Genomic DNA, 15,967 nt, shown 5'->3' on the forward strand with positions numbered 1-15,967 from the left:
TGCAGCGACACAGTCTGCTGGCAGGGAGCTCCAGCCCACTTACGTTTTAGAGACCCGCAACAGCAGAGACAAAAGCATTTGAACAAAAAGCTCCGACACTTACAAGGGGACCAACCTGAGGGTCAATGGCAAGAGATTCATTTTACCTAGTTAACTAGCAGCTCAAACATCCATCTCTGTGTGTGTGCGCTCTGTGACTGCATGCTGTAGTTGTGTGTCTGTGTCTTTGTCCTCTCAGGGAAGAGGCAAACTCTTCTGGCAGAATGAAAGGAGCTTATCATCTTTTTTTTTTTTTTTTTTTTTTTTTGGAAGTTGTAATTTTGGTGTAAAAAGGGTATTAAGTTTAAAGGCCACAGACTGACAAAGGAAAATGAAGACCAGTCATGTCTGTTATGATGTCCTCAGCTGTTATTTCTATATGTGGAAAAAGATGCCTTTCCTCTCACCATATTGTGGATATGGCTTCACTGTGTCTTGCACTGAAACGCAATCAAGGCAATTAACTAACTGAATTGCTTCACTATCCAATCAGCACTTAGGATATAAAGTACATGCTCAAATATGGACAAAATCAGACAAATACAAAAAGAAATACATATGCGTAACATTCTTTCCAATTCTAGAGTTTTTAGATTCTGAATCAGAACTAGTTTATGTAAATGTAAATGAAAATAGGTCTACTAATCTCATATTTTCTTTTACCCGTATTTTATTCCCAATTGAACATCATGAAATTTTACCATTTCAAGGAAAATATTAGCTCATTTAGAATTTGGATAGCAGCAAACCATCTCAGAGCTGAGGCTTCAAACAAATGCACCTTTCACCCAGAAAAATACAACTGATGTTGGTGGCCAGGCAGTGAAATGCCAGATTAATCTGTGTTTTCCTGGAAAAGACAAAACCTCATATGGTTGACAAGAAGTGTGTCAAGAGAGCCCGTGTTAGGAGCTAAAATGTCAGCACAGAGCTCGAGCCGCTAGTGAGTGAATGTTTAAGCCACACTGAAGCCCTGCACTCCACATACTCAATTTAAGCATTTTCACTGAGCCTTTTCTACCACAATCTAAGTATCCACAAAGCCCTGGCTCTTCAGAGAGAGCGCACAATAAAATCAATGACTCAGACTTCCCTCCTGATCACAGTCAGTCTCTTGTATAAGCTACAAAAACACAATGAGTTTTTAATGGGGTTTATACTGAATCCTACCACCACCCTTCCACCCTCCCACCTTCCCTTATTTCTGTCTGACGTATGGCCCTGACATCTGATTAAGTCACTGGTGTGATTACAAACAAGACATGATGCTGCATCTCTTGAAATGGGCTTTTACCAAGAACTAATAGCTGGTTTTTGAAGGGCTTTGAGTTTTATTACAGCATTTTAATCCATGTCAGAAACAGATTCAAACAAGTGAAAGCTTTTGTGGTGATAAGAGCAGTTCATTTCACAAAAAGACTAATTACTTTCCTCTTTTATGAATCCCCAACGCAATAGGGAAGCCACACATATATTTTCCCCTTCTGTAACAAAGAGAGAGGGAGTTAAAACGAGAGTGTAAAATATCAACTAAATCAGAGGGTAAAGTTGGACGAGTTTTAAAATACTAAGAAATAATGTGTTGCCCAGAGGGTGACAAAATTCTCAGCTGAGCCTCAGATTCGACCTAATCTTTTCTAATTTAAGAAAAAGAAAATTATATCCTCATGGCACGTAGCTATCTAGGGATGGGATGGTGATTTCAATCTCACTTGAATTCTACATCTTCCCAGACGAGCCCCAGAGGGATTAAGCCTGAATATTTAAGATTGCTGCACATGGCAAGGTGGTTATGAATAAGGATTTTGATAAAAGCAGACAAAATGGGGGCAGTATTCCCCTCCACTGTACTGAACATTATGCATGAATCTTACAGCCCCACTGTTTATCATGTTCACCTTATTTTCTTCTCATGGCTGTTTTCACTTTCACTTTCACCAACTCGACTCCTACAAATAAAATTAAGTGTGAACTGGTAGATGTAGACACTCTATTGGAAGTCTAGTGTGCATGTCCATATCTGTGCAAAGGATTAGGGATATAGCAGATTTGAGTGGTTTCCTCCAGCTAAAATCCAGCTTGTCTCAAGGCTTGAATGAGAAATGTCCTGTCTGAACAGACGCATGCAGCAAATAGGAAAAACCTTGTGTTTTGCATATATATATATTCCACACATAAATTCAACAGTTAATTAATTTACACCAACAATGTCAGCATGCATGATCGTTGGTTCTGCTGACTTTATTGTCAGCTTCTGTCCTGTGCAATATTAGAGCATTATAAACGTTGCCCCACTGTATCTCTGACTGTCCTGGATAATAACTGAATAAAAATTACATAAATGTGCTGAATGGATGAAATCTACTTTTTGACAAATGGAAGGATTTCCCAAAACAATTTCATTTCCCTGCAGTAAATCAAATATTTCATTATACAGAATGAATAAAAAATCATAGTGCATACATTAAAGAAGATAAAGTTAGGAAGTTGCAATTTCAGTCCTGGAGATATGAAGCCAAATAGCTGTCACAAAAAAACTGTTATCAAGCAATGCATTCTCCAAGTGCGACAGTTCAAACATTAGGACAGCAAACTGCTCAGGCACTTAAAGATGTTTTTTAAAAAGCTGTTTAGATGGAAGTGCAGGAATCACTATAGAGAGCTGTTTGCATGCATGTTGGGCCAAAGGCCTTTTAGAAGCCACAAGGTAAAAGCCAAGTGGCATCCTTTTATAGACAGTGGGGAGAAAAGCCAGTGTCAGCTCGATGAATATTCAGATGGAGGCAGAGCCTTGAGGGGAGATGAAGCAGCCCCGATCTTTTATCAGTCCTCCTCATAGCATGGCCATAACCTCTTCACAGCAATCGAAATCTTCCTCTTTATTGGCGAATCCCTCTTTCTTTGCCTCTTGTTCTCGTCTTACATGTTTCACTTATATATAGTGTAGGCAGCAATAAGACCTGTGCTGGATCTCGTGCTCTCTCTCTCTGCCTTACTTTCCCCGAGCTGTACATTTTCCCGTGTTGGGGAATAATGAGAGCCAGCACTGGTGGGTGGCCATGTGCGTCGCATTGTATAGGAGCACTGTAATGGAGCTTGCCAAATGAAAAATGAAATGCCAGCAAGGCCATGCTGCTCAGCAGGCTGTTAGTGTTTGTTTGACTGAGACACAAAGATGAACACACATGATCGCCTGCTAACTTTTCCAGGTCCTTGATCTCGGCAGTCTGCTCCAAAGACTTCACTCGTCCAATGGAAGAAGATGGTCTTAATTGACTTGCTGGACTCAACTGGTGTGCAGTCTGAAGAGGAAATGAAAGTGTTCTCTCACACTCTCCTGCACCTCAATAATCACAGATGGATGACAAATTTAAGCTTTGAAAGGGATGAAAGGTGACAAGGAAAGCCGATGGAAACCAACACCTCGCTATCATCCTGACAGTGTTTCTCAGTATTTGTGACTCAATGCGGAGCCGAAAAAACGCTTGACACCTTCTGCGAAATGGCTGAAAGTGTCCTGGAACAACTGTGAAAGGATAATAAATGTCATTCTTTGAGAAGTCGAACAGTAAGCATTCAAATTTAACCTGGTATTTCTGGGAAGTACTGTTGAGCAGCCTCCAAACTCACATAATGGATCTTGTTGGTGCAATAGCAATCCTTCACACAGACAGGGCAAACAGATGCAGGGAGGAAAACCAAGAAGGTGTTTTTTATGGAAAATTTTGTCCCAATGTGCTTGGACATTTTTGCCAGTATGGTTACGAATGAGACCCAAAATAAGACATAACTCCATCCCCAGTTTAGATATAGTCTGATATTGGCTGTTCTGTTCTGCCTTGTATACAAATACTGTTCTTTTATTTTTACACGGAATGGTTCAACCTCGGGAACCATAGCATGGATAAATTGTAATGGACTGAAAGAAGCTGGATTCCACTAAGCTGTAAACCATAAACCACTTGTCATGGCTATTCTATAAGCCTATCAAATGGTAATGATATGCATTAACTCTCCAACACAATCCAAGCAGCACGTAGAGTGGAACAGGCATTATATGACCCAAGCTGCACTTTCATTTCATGAAATGTACATCAACTCATTTTATTATCATTTCCTACGATGAAATATTATATATTGTTGATTCCACAACTGTTTTATCATTCTGAAATGTTGTCCGGATTAGTCAAATTCCACATTTCATAATCCCATCATGGTCTTGCCCTTCTTCATTGTTGAACATTGACATCGTTTTCCCAGTGGCAAAACAAAAGCTTGCCTTTATATATTAGATTAGACAGAAGGCTAAATGTAATTTAGTTCCCTTTGGATTCAGACTTTTACAAGTGCCAGGAAGGATATAAGAAATTGGGTGAGTAACATGAATAATAAAAAGTGACATTCATCGTTCATACTGAGCCAGTTGCACTCCATATGTTAACATAATAACTCCCTAAGGAAGTATCCCACTGATGACAAGAGGAAAACAAAAGCTAAATTTGTCAAGCATGAAGTGCAATCTGTTCTGTGATGTCCTTCAAAATCAGAGGTAACAACAAGAAGCACAGTCCAACATAATTCCCTAACCGTCCAAAACATAAGATCTTTTTTTATCTGCGCTTCAAAGAGCGATTCTTTCAGACATTTTCCATGGGTCAAGACCTTAATGTGTGCAGAGATAAAACACATGGCTCAATCTCATTGCTGCCTAATACAGCGTAGTAGAAAGAGTCAGGCTCTCAGCATGACAGCCAGGGATCTACCACTGGGATAGGCTAATGAAACAAAGAGCCCTGGGCGAGCCGTTTTGCTTACAAAGGAAGGGAACTGCAGAATAGAAAAGAACTCTTCGAATATCCCAGCTCGTTTCCAGTGCAGTCCAAAGAACGGCCACATGCATCACGTGCACACTGTAAAAAGACTACATGAATACACTCCATTGTGGATGTAGCACAGGTAAGACACAAGGGCTTGAAGAGGAAAGCGGCCGAGAACCTGTAACTGATTGAAAAGATGCTCGATGTAGACAAGCACAGGTAGAAATACACACATTTCAGGACACTGTGTGTATACACACAACTGCTCTGTTCCAAACCCCCAATGTGGTCGACAAATAAAACACCACAACTACTATGGTTTACCTTACTGCAGACCTGGAGCTACGACAGAGCTGAGCCACGACTCGCACAGCCTCGGCAGCTGAACAGCACAGGCTGAGTCACTGATTGATCTGCACGGTAATTGGCTTTAGCAGCTGAAGCTGCCAAAGGATGTAAATATCAGCCACCCTGGTGGACAGTCAGTTAAGTTATACAGGGTGAAACTCTGACTGGTTGCCCCCAGAACAAAGGCTTGTTGACTAATAAGCTAGTAAACATCCTGTACTGAATAGAGAGAAGTGAGGTGTGACATCCAAGCAGAGGATGGGGAAATCAAAGACGTGGAGCAGAAAAAAGAATGAGGATAGGGGCTGTGACACAGCCAAAACCGATGAAAACCATTCACACACTTACAAACTTGGCAAATTGCTGTAGCTGGGAAGGAATTTTGAGAGTGATAATGATAGAAAGAAGGAATTAAAGTATAGAAGTTAAGTTTTTGGACTGTGGACACTCAAATGCAAAATTTGGAACTATGAACAGGATAAATCAACTGGATATTTATAAACTTTAGATAATCTTTTAACTGTTTACCAAACCAATCTGACCTCCATTCGTGTCCTTTAACTCTTAATGCTATTATGACCAATATAAATAAAAGCCAGGCAGGATTATTTTATTGAAGCAAACTGCATCAGACTCCTTCATATACGACTGGTCTGCAACACAGAACCCAGCAAGGTGGGGAGGGAGGCCAGGAGAGAAGAAAAGCGGTAGTGTTGGCTGAAAAAATAGAGAGACAGAGAGATGAGTGAAGGGACAGACGCTGGGATCGACCTCTTCCACAGCTGCGAGCGGTGTGCCTGCAATGCTAACTCGTTCAGTCCATCTCGTCCTGCTAGCAGAGGCAGTATGAAGGGAAGCGTGTCGGCTGAGCTCAAACATAGCGGCTGTTACTCTTCCACACCTCACACAAGTGAGGGAGGTTCTTAACGAAATGAAACCGGCACAGGAAGCCAAATCTCAAAGACACAAGGATAGACAGAATCCCCAGTAAATCTGGAGCAGAGGGCCTGCTCTCCAAACACGGGTCTATTTCTTCCTCTAGACCGCTGTCAGATTTTCTTTTTACATTCAAATCAGTCATCTGAAAAATGAACACAAAGAGGAATTAGGTTATTTTTGCTTAGCCAAAGGCCTTCAGCTGATTGTCTGACTATGGGGAAATCACATTACCATACCTATGCTGTGAGAAAAGCACACCTACACACTTTTCCCCAGAGAAATTACAATCCAAAACAACCAGAGAAACAGTTGGCACAATCCAAGAAAATGTGATCTGCACCAAAATGAGCACTCATGACATTAAACATCAGAGCAAAACATCGGAAGGAAGATGTTTTTTAATTTTGTGATGGCATAGTTTATTAGAATTGATTACGTACAAGCAGCACATTGAGGCAAACGCACTCAGATCTCAGGAGAAAACCAGGAAACGCATCGAGGGGGGATTCTCGCGCTCTCTTTCTACTTTTGAATTTCATCTTTCCTCCATGCTCAGCAGTGAATCTGAACTCCTACCAGTGTCAAACGATGGAAAATGAAATTTTACTCCCAGTGCCATAGATGTGGGACAACTTTTTCAAAGTGTTTTTCTCAGATTTAGTTTGAGAGGAAACATGAAGGCCAAATCGCATCTCAGGAGCTCTGCTGTGACCACAACAATTCAAATCTATTTTGGTGGGTAAAAGTCATGTTTTTCCCCTTTTGAAAATCAGTAGCGTACCAATGACAAATTCAATTTAGCATCTGTATAACAACAGCTCTTTGCATTTTGCTGTCAATGTTTGACAATATTACATAAAATCTCTGTCTAAAAGCCAAACCACTATTAGGTTGAGAGTATTCAAGTGTGTTCAAGAGTCTTCAATTGTAATTTACAATACAGCCAATGACAACCATCATAAATGACTATATGCTTCTCCAATGAATGTCAGTGGTCTGGAAAATTCATTGTTAGAGTTTAATGGATGCAAATGGACACAAAGCACTGAAACATTTAAATGTCAAGTTGACCTAAACAAATGGCAATGGAAACAGATGTGAAGCTGGGGAGTCACTGAGCAGCCCGGCAATGATGCCAGTTGGTTCCTTTTCAGAGCAAAGAGTCGATCTCCTCAGTTCAATTTTCAATTTCACAGTTTGAGGTTCAATCTCATGACCCTGTCTCCTTTCTGATAGGGTCATATATCCTATTCCAGCTATAATCTTAAATGTCATTTGACTCATTTGATTCCAAAATCATTCTCATCCATTTGGAGCTGGTTTGGGCCAATAGCCATCTAAAACAATCAGTGTCGTCTTGATAGATTCATTAGTCGAGGCCTGTATTCCTAAATGTAGAAAACATACAGTAGCAGTTAAATGAAGGTAACATATGAGGATGAGTGGCTGGATTTTATGTTAATGGTTCACAGATACATTTTTTACATGTTGGTGAATATCATATTGTGATTAGCAGAATTAGCATTATTTTTACATTTACATTGCAAATGCTCCAAGGAATCTGAGCCAGCATTTTCTATGTTTATACATAGCAGAAATCTGACACGGTGCAAATTTTCCTGAAGCAAAGCACAGAAATAGTGCGCACACACACACACACACTTATGTCTATTTCCATATATACATGATATAGATATAGACAGAGAGAGAGAGTAAATTCTAAAATAAAGGAAATACAATACAATGGCCATGTCTGCCTGAGGACCAGGTTTTGCATCAGCATGCACCAAGAAACTGGGAGATCTTGCAGCTTTTATTTGCCCCGACTTTGGCTTAAGGTGCTGAAACACCACTTAATCTAGCAGTCCACGGGGTGCTAAGGTCAAGGCGCCCTAGGACGACCTGAATACCAGAACACTGTTCAAATCCCCCAACAGCCTGGCACGCACACACACAGAAATATATACACTGTGGTTCCACTTTCTCTGCTGCACACGCTGTATTCAATATAACATTTCAACTCATATTCCACCTGCAATTTTACATTATGTGTCATAACGACAGTACAAGGCTGCCTATCAGAATGTAACCCTTCTGCTTTGTCGCTGACCTCAAGAGATGATATGAAACTTGGGAAGGCAACTTGGCTGCTGAGAAAGCTTGTTACTGTCGAGACTTTTTATGGCAGACTCATTACAATGGAACTTTAGTTCCATTTGCATCACCGCACCGCACAGACAATGTCACACTTTCGCAAGTTGCCACTGTTTCAAAATGAAATGACTGTGATACTATGAATATATTTGAGCAGATTTAATAACGAAGACCGAAAGTATCTGGCAGCAAAAATTCTAATCATCTCAAGAATTTGTTTGGTAATTTTAAAAATAGCCTTCCCTCACTGGTCCAAGGTTTCCAGTCTTCTCATCAAAATGTCTCTTGGTGATGTAGTTCTGTCACCTCAGTCTTATTGATCTACTTGATTGTTGAGCAACAGAACATGGTTTTTCCTCTGAAATGCAATCACAGGAGCTCTGTGTGCTGCTTCAACATGGTATTGGGTTAGTAATATAATAGGTTGCGCCTCACTGGCATTTTAAATCACTCACTCAATAATCACTTGACATTTTCATGATATCCAGATTCTGGCTGAGAGTTAGAGGAGAAAATGTTAAAAATGACGGCATTTGACACAACCCGTATGCTTACCACAACCAGTGAAGGGGATTCAACATGGTTGTCTGTCATGTCACCTGTTTAATACACACAAAAATCTATTGTTATGTTGTGTTATCATTTCTTCCCTGGCATTCATGGTAGCCACATGGGCTTCCATCAAACATAGCTTGCCTCGCCTTTTTCCCATTTCAGGTCAATGCAGTGGCTCTCACCCCCTGTGGGACACTCTGGAAGCACTGGAGAGCACCTTCAGCGAGACACTGCTCCACCTGAACTTAGTGAAGGAGCACCATCAGTGCTCAGACTTCATAACCCACAATGCTCCCAATAGTCCACACCACTTACAGCCACTGCTCAGCAAAAATGTGCACTAACATTGTCACAATAAGCAATTCCACTGCCTATTTTTTGTACATATGTGTTGGTTACATTTTGTTTCATATATTCAGTCATTTCTTTTTTTTTTTTCAAGTTTATTCTTTTTTCTCCTTTGTTATATGTGTGATGTCACTGCAACATGCACAGTTCCAAACTGAGGGGCTGATAGAGGATTATTATCTTATCTTACCTTATCATAACTTAGCTTATCTTATCTTGTCTTAACACTAGTGCTATCAACCTTTGAATAAGCATATTTCCTTGAATTCAGTGTACTGTAGTACTCGTATGGGTCTACATTGCACAAGCATTGGCTACGATTCAGCTGTTAGTCGGGCATAAGTATCCCCTGACTACAGTGCAGGGTATGCTCATTCATTCAGTTAACTAAAATGAGTCTCACGCGCAGGTTGCCAGATGAACCCTTCAGCCCAGTAAGCATTTATGTTCTGACAAGCGCACAGGTGCTGCACAGCGACGTTGCTGCAAGTGTGTCATTATAGCAAAATTTGTTCAAAATGAAATAGTGCTTTGTATGGTGTCAAACTACCCATACACATTTCATACACATCACCCTTGCATAAAACTGACTACAATGTTTTTTGCATAGTTTAAAAGAGGCTGCTGTCTGCCGCATCAAAAGGAAAAGACCACGTACAAGGCATCTGGGTGCAATTTCTTTGACAAAGGAATTGCACATTATATCACCACGGCAGTCAAGTTCATTTAGTCACTGCTCTGAGTATATCTCTCATCATACCAGCAGTTTATTTGTTCTTTTGACGCCACATATAAACCGAATACATAGCATCTGTAGACTTTAAGTGGTTCACTGAAGTACTTTAACATATAATGTGCCATGGAAATTGTGAGATTCCAGTTGCTGCTTCTTCATTCACTGCTGCGGTACTAAGGCATTAGTCATCAAGAGCACGAGGCTCTGAGAGGACACTGGCAGAATGTGAAGGAGAGGCATAACAGTTTTTATCTCGGCTCCTAAAATAACAGAGGAAGGAGAGGCTGAGGACTGATTCGTGTCACCTTTGTTGCTTTTTTTTTTCCCCCGCTCCCATTCATCAGAGGAAAGCTGGGTGAATTAGCATGGTTAGCAGACCAGGCTGCAGATGTGAGACACTATTCACGCTGCCAGATTTCAGAGTATCAAGTCAAGTGAATTCAGGGTTTTTATCTTCTTTAATTATGAAAATCATACGCCACAGATATTTCCTATCAAGCTGAGACGGAGAGCTTCTTTTCTTTCCTCAGCAAATTTTCCATGAAACGTCATGAGAAGCCAGAAGGAGAAATGATGCTTCAATTGCACATTACAGACAATTTCGTCTGGATTCTCTGTCTGACATTCAGCGATGAATACAACGAATTACGCTGAGTTACAGTCGTGGTGTCTCTACTGTACTTAATTTTTAACCACATCCATTTGGGAGAGCACTGTTGTAGAATAACTCTCATTACAGACATTAAGTTGTGAGCACAAACGGAAACAAGGGTGTGGTATACAAACATCAACAAAAACATGCTCTTATATGAATGACTAGTCAGGCCTCTTAAACAGGCGTTTTTACTGCTGAGTGGTGAGATCCACATTCTGTGAGGTGAATGTGAACTTGCTGTCAACAGGAGGTTAGCTTAAATATTCACTCATACCAGAATAAAAGTTAACTATGTAGATGTTATGTGTTCATTTGTGGACTTCGACACACCCCAAGGCGAATTTGAGGGGCGATGGAAATAAGTAATGGGCAGGATCAGCCTGTCGTGGTGTGAATTGAGTATAGGGAACATTGCTTGAAATGTAAATGCTTCACCTTGAGTGAAAAATTTGCACTTATCCCAGGCCGACTTCATAAATGTTCAGCAATGAACAGAAAGAGGAGAGAGACTGGAGGAAGCACCTGAGAGAAGAGGATGTCTGCGATCAGTGCGTAGCCCACCTATGTGCTAACATACCTTAAAGCGAACGTCTGTATTTTTTATATGGGGTGTTTAGACAATGAAAACACCACCCAATGGCCAAATGTGTAAAAATAAAGCTTTGCTTTAAAGGTGCTGGTTGACAGAGTTCCTTCCTGTTGTTGCCTGACAGGGCCTGAAGAGCTAAAGTAATACTCTAATGATGGGCTATTCTAAAAGGCCTTTGGGAGAAAAGAGCGGGTGGTATCAATATTCTACTACAAGTCTTCCATGTACTAATGTCAAAGTAACAAAGGCAAAATGAATATGAGCTTAAAGGCTGTCTAGTTATATTGCTTAGTGAATATTTAGCTACTCCATTTGTCCTACTGGTTAAACAAGAAAAGTGCAACATGTATGGTAAAACAAATCAAATCATGTATCAAACCCAGCAGCAGGATAACAGATTCATGCCTCAGCAGACGCAAACCTCCATAGCAGAGAACATAAATACACCTGACATTTCTGAAAAGCATGTTGATTCATGCTTTACTTTTCCAGCTTTTTTTTTTATTCTTTCCGACTGCTACTTGAATTGCAAGGAAAATATATTGTTAGTGAAACAAACTACATTTGGAAGCGTAACTTTTACTGTGATAACACTCAATACATTTGAGCAACGGCAGGTTTCCCCCGGTGTATTTTTCCCATCATAGAAATGTAGTGTGGCAGTATTTCTGCTGAACATGGTGTGAAGTCATTCACTTTATTCCTCATGGCATCTGACTGCGCTTTTTCACTATAACTTCCATTGAAGAGCTTCACCATCCAAAGCCAGTAGAGAAAAATCTATCGGCCCGCTGCACCTCAGTGCCTTTGTTTTCAAAAGCTAGTAGCATGTTTCTCTGTAGAAAGGGTGATGTATTGCATACATGTTCATCATATAAACAACGACACCGTCACACTTACAATAGTAAAATGGTCCTGAAGGGGCAGTATATGTAAAGAAAAATTGGGATAACGTTCATATTTCCCAGCACGGGGCCTTTCAAGCCTTCAACACTGAAAAAGTTTAGTGTTATTAAACCCAGTCAAGTGTAGGTGAAGGAATATTAAATCATGGATGTGCTTTGATTCCTTGTCATCAATCCTCACAGTGCCTCAGTAATGGGATCTCAAGCAAAGATGAAGCAAATTAAGAAAGTCAAGGTTTTACACACATCCATAAATGCAGTGATTGTGTTCGACAATACAGATTACTTTGTCACGCTCTCGCAGCCTCTTCCAGCTCTGTAAACTAAGGAGTGGTGCTGCTGGACTGAATTAAAATCTAACATTGTTCCACTTCACTCCAGTAACAGTGAGAGAAGAAATAAAAGCCAAGCCAGTCACAAGAGTGTCCCAGCCAATGATAGGACATTGCCAAAGGAAATACAGAGTGTGTGCAGACAGAGAATCAATAAAATGCAAGAGGCTCCCACAAGGCTGAGTTCCCTGGTTGATGTTTGTTATTCATTTGGAGTTTTGCTGTTTGAGCTATAAAGCATGGAAATGCTTCCAAAGAAAGAAATGATTTGAGAGAAGCAGTAAGGGCAAGCAACGACGAGAAAAAAGAAAAAAAAAAAAAAGTACCTGCAGTGAAGTTGTAACTTGCTGAAAATCCAACCGCTTCCAGTTCACCATCTGTAACAAATTTTATCCACAGATATCGGCCACTGCTCCTGATATCTGGCGGGCTGTGCTGACCGCAGTACCGTCCGAGTATTGGGGAGAAGCCAAACGGTCCATCTCGAACCTCGATGTTGTCAAATTTACATTCCCAAGAAGACTCGATTGAATAATTCTCCTCAAAATGTAGATCGATACACTGCCTCGGAGGGGCTACAAGAAACAATAAAAATAATTACCACCTAGCACACAGCGGGCAGTAGCACATTAGTCATGCTTTCATTGACGAATCACCAACCATCTTCATTATTAGACTGTCCACATGTTCAATACACCCCAAAAGTACTGATGTGAGTCAATTCTTCACTAAAACATCAGAGCTGTGATGGTCTATAGCTTCCATGTTCTCTCGACATATCTTTAAGCTGATTATCTGTGATGATTTATCAAAAATCTACCAAAATAACAGTCAGACGAGGCCACTAATAAAGCTGCTCAAACCTCTCTTCATTCTCTGAACAGTACCTGGGACAGCCCCACAGCCCGACATTAGGAAAACCCCAGAAGCACTACAGCTGAACAATGTGCTTTCCTTACTGCTGCTGTGGTCCAGGAGAAGATTTACCTTCAAGGATGTAGACGCACTCTGTGTCTGGGGGGTATTTGTTTGGGTAATTGGGGGAAGTGAAGAGCCCTCCTTCTGCTTCTTTCACCCACGTTCCACATTGACCTGCAGGCTTCACTCCAGAGTTGTTTTTCACTTGATCATATAAAGAATAATGAGAACATAGAGATTGAAACTTGCAGGAAAAAGGACATCTGAGCAGAAGAGAATTTGGGGTGAAGATTACCTGCTGTATCTTTCTTTGTTGCCCCAGACAACCCAAGTATGAGAAGACTTGCAACAACTATAAGAACAGAGAGAAAAATACATTTCTCATCAGGAATGTGACGGTTATTATTTTCGTTGTTTGTGCACAGCTTGATTTCAGTTGAAGAATGGTTGAGTCAGCGAGGAACACATTTCAGGTTTGAGATTTCATGTCATGTACATCAGCACTATGTTAAATGAACCTGCCCTGTTTGTGACCTTGTAAAGAATCCAAAGACAGCAAATAATCACAATAACAAGCAATCACACCATCACAAAAGAACATGCAAATATTCCCAAGTAAAAAAAAAAGAAAAGAAAGAAAAACAAACCTGCATACTTCTGCTGTAACTTACAGGCTCACGTTTTTCTTAAAAGTATACATAATTTTATGTTTAAATATTGTAATAGAGTTTTTAAAAATGAAATGTGACAAAAACAAATTTAGAACATATAAATATAAAACCAGAATAAAGTATTCTCAGTAACTGCGATGAATATTTGCTATTAAACCTCATAAAAATAGATAAAGAAAAAGAAATACAACAACTCACATCATGACCTTCAGCAGTCAGTTTACAGGTTGTATAAGATGCAGGATGCTTGTGTATCACCTCATGATATCTGTTTCACCTCATCAGTCTCTTCCTGTGTTCACTTTAATCTGTTGCTCAGATTTTTGGAGCTTTACTGCTGATTAGAGGATCACTGCACTTCTTTTTGCTTTATGAGGTTTAATGTTGTGGAATCAGTGAGAGCTTTCACCAAGTGAGCTTCAGCTGATGAATGAATGTCTTACCGTGATGGAAGCTGTGTCCATGTACCATGTCTGTTCCTTTCACAAACGGCTTCAGACTCAACTAATTCCATTTAGATGTAAAAAATACTTGAAAAGAAAAAAAAAAGAGACAGGTCGAGATCAGAGTTTCTTAAAAATCCACACCGGAAAACCCGCTCATTGACTACCATGCAATCTTCCGCTGAGGAGGAGAATAAAAGGCAAACTGACTCCTTAGTTAAAAAAATGTTCTGTGGTAAAATCAAATCCTTGCAGATATGATACAGCAACTAATCTCCAGTTTCATATAAAACCAAAAATAGTTGTAGACACTCGCCCGAATTCCATCCAAACGTTTCTAAGAGCCTTTGGTGCTTTTGATGCACTGGAAGGATTAATAGTCCCGTCATCAGCCCTTCTCTAATCGCTCCACCTTTGCGATCTTCTTTGGGGAAAAATCGTGGACAGCCCTGTTTTGTCCTCTTTAGTCCCTTTATCAGGAGAGAGGATCCTCCGGGAGCACGGAGAGCCGCGCAACGCTCATCTCTGCAGCGTTTCCTTTACTCTTCTTGCAGTGCGTAAAAATGCCCTGGAAAGCACTGACAGCCAGAAAAAAATAAAAAAAATAAATAAATAAAGGTAAAAAACAGAGATGATGAAGAAGAAATCTCCTTTAGGTTTGATATGTCGCTGCTGAGTCCCTCAGAAAGCTGTGAGTGATGCCTCTGGGTGCGTCCTTCTTCTGTCTTGGCTTGTATCAACTGGAGAGTCCCCGCAGCCGGCAGGACTTAATGTATGATCTCCCTCCTCCTCCTCATCCACCGACCACAGCCGGCCAATGCGCCACTGTCCTCACGCACTCCTGACGCACGCGTTGAAAACTTCTCCAGGACACGACTTTATCCACACAAGCACATTCACCGGGGGGAGAGGGATAGTAGTAATGGAAGCGGTAATGTGCGTGTCTGAGTTGAGTGTGTTTGGAGAATCAGCCTGCAGCCTGCAGAATTCATTTCGGCTCCCCGCAAAGAAAATGAAGAGGTAAGCAGAAAATGCAATGAAATAGAAAATGGGATAAACAAGCAAAAAAAAAAAAAAAAAAAAAAAAGTCATGTGAAAGAGTGTCAGCATGGTCAAATGTGGAAAAACTGCAGAGTGGAGCAGACAGGAGAGCTACAGTAGTGTTAGCAGAAGCATTTTACTTTTCTGCATTTATCAATCACAGATTTGTTTCTACATCCATTTCCTGCTATTAATAACTTCTATCATATGTCTGTAATCCTGAAATAAAAGACACATAGGCCACCTCCATGTTTCCACTTTCTACAAGAACCAGAGAGGTGAAGCGAAGTAAGCAGAGAGAGGCTATTTTTCACCCCACCCAACCCCCTTTTCTCCCTTCACACTTCCTTTCTTAAGGGAGACCCATTAGTTTCCTGAGGTGTGAGTGTCAAGATGTATCCCCACTCATCCACTGAGTGTGTAGCCGCTCTCACACCTGATGACAAAGCTGATCAGAGGGTGCCCAGGGACAAGTCA

At 40.7% G+C, this 15,967-nt stretch overlaps 1 protein-coding gene across 2 annotated transcripts in view; it reads right to left on the reverse strand.

Moving 5' to 3' along the window:
• The window catches only part of neto1l (neuropilin (NRP) and tolloid (TLL)-like 1, like), a 54,767-nt gene extending 40,242 nt beyond the window's left edge, over positions 1–14,525 (reverse strand). For both annotated transcript variants that reach the window (XM_029529444.1, XM_029529445.1), the window contains exons 1-4: positions 14,450–14,525; positions 13,631–13,687; positions 13,405–13,539; positions 12,744–12,992 (exon numbers count right to left, since the gene is read on the reverse strand). In XM_029529444.1, coding sequence (XP_029385304.1) covers positions 12,744–12,992; positions 13,405–13,539; positions 13,631–13,687; positions 14,450–14,477 — 469 coding nt within the window. In that variant the 5' untranslated portion in view covers positions 14,478–14,525. The remainder of the gene's footprint in view (positions 1–12,743; positions 12,993–13,404; positions 13,540–13,630; positions 13,688–14,449) is intronic.
• Between the last annotated feature and the right edge of the window lie 1,442 nt (positions 14,526–15,967).

The sequence above is a fragment of the Echeneis naucrates genome, chromosome 20, assembly GCF_900963305.1.
Source record: "Echeneis naucrates chromosome 20, fEcheNa1.1, whole genome shotgun sequence".
In the NCBI taxonomy this organism is placed as follows: domain Eukaryota; kingdom Metazoa; phylum Chordata; class Actinopteri; order Carangiformes; family Echeneidae; genus Echeneis; species Echeneis naucrates.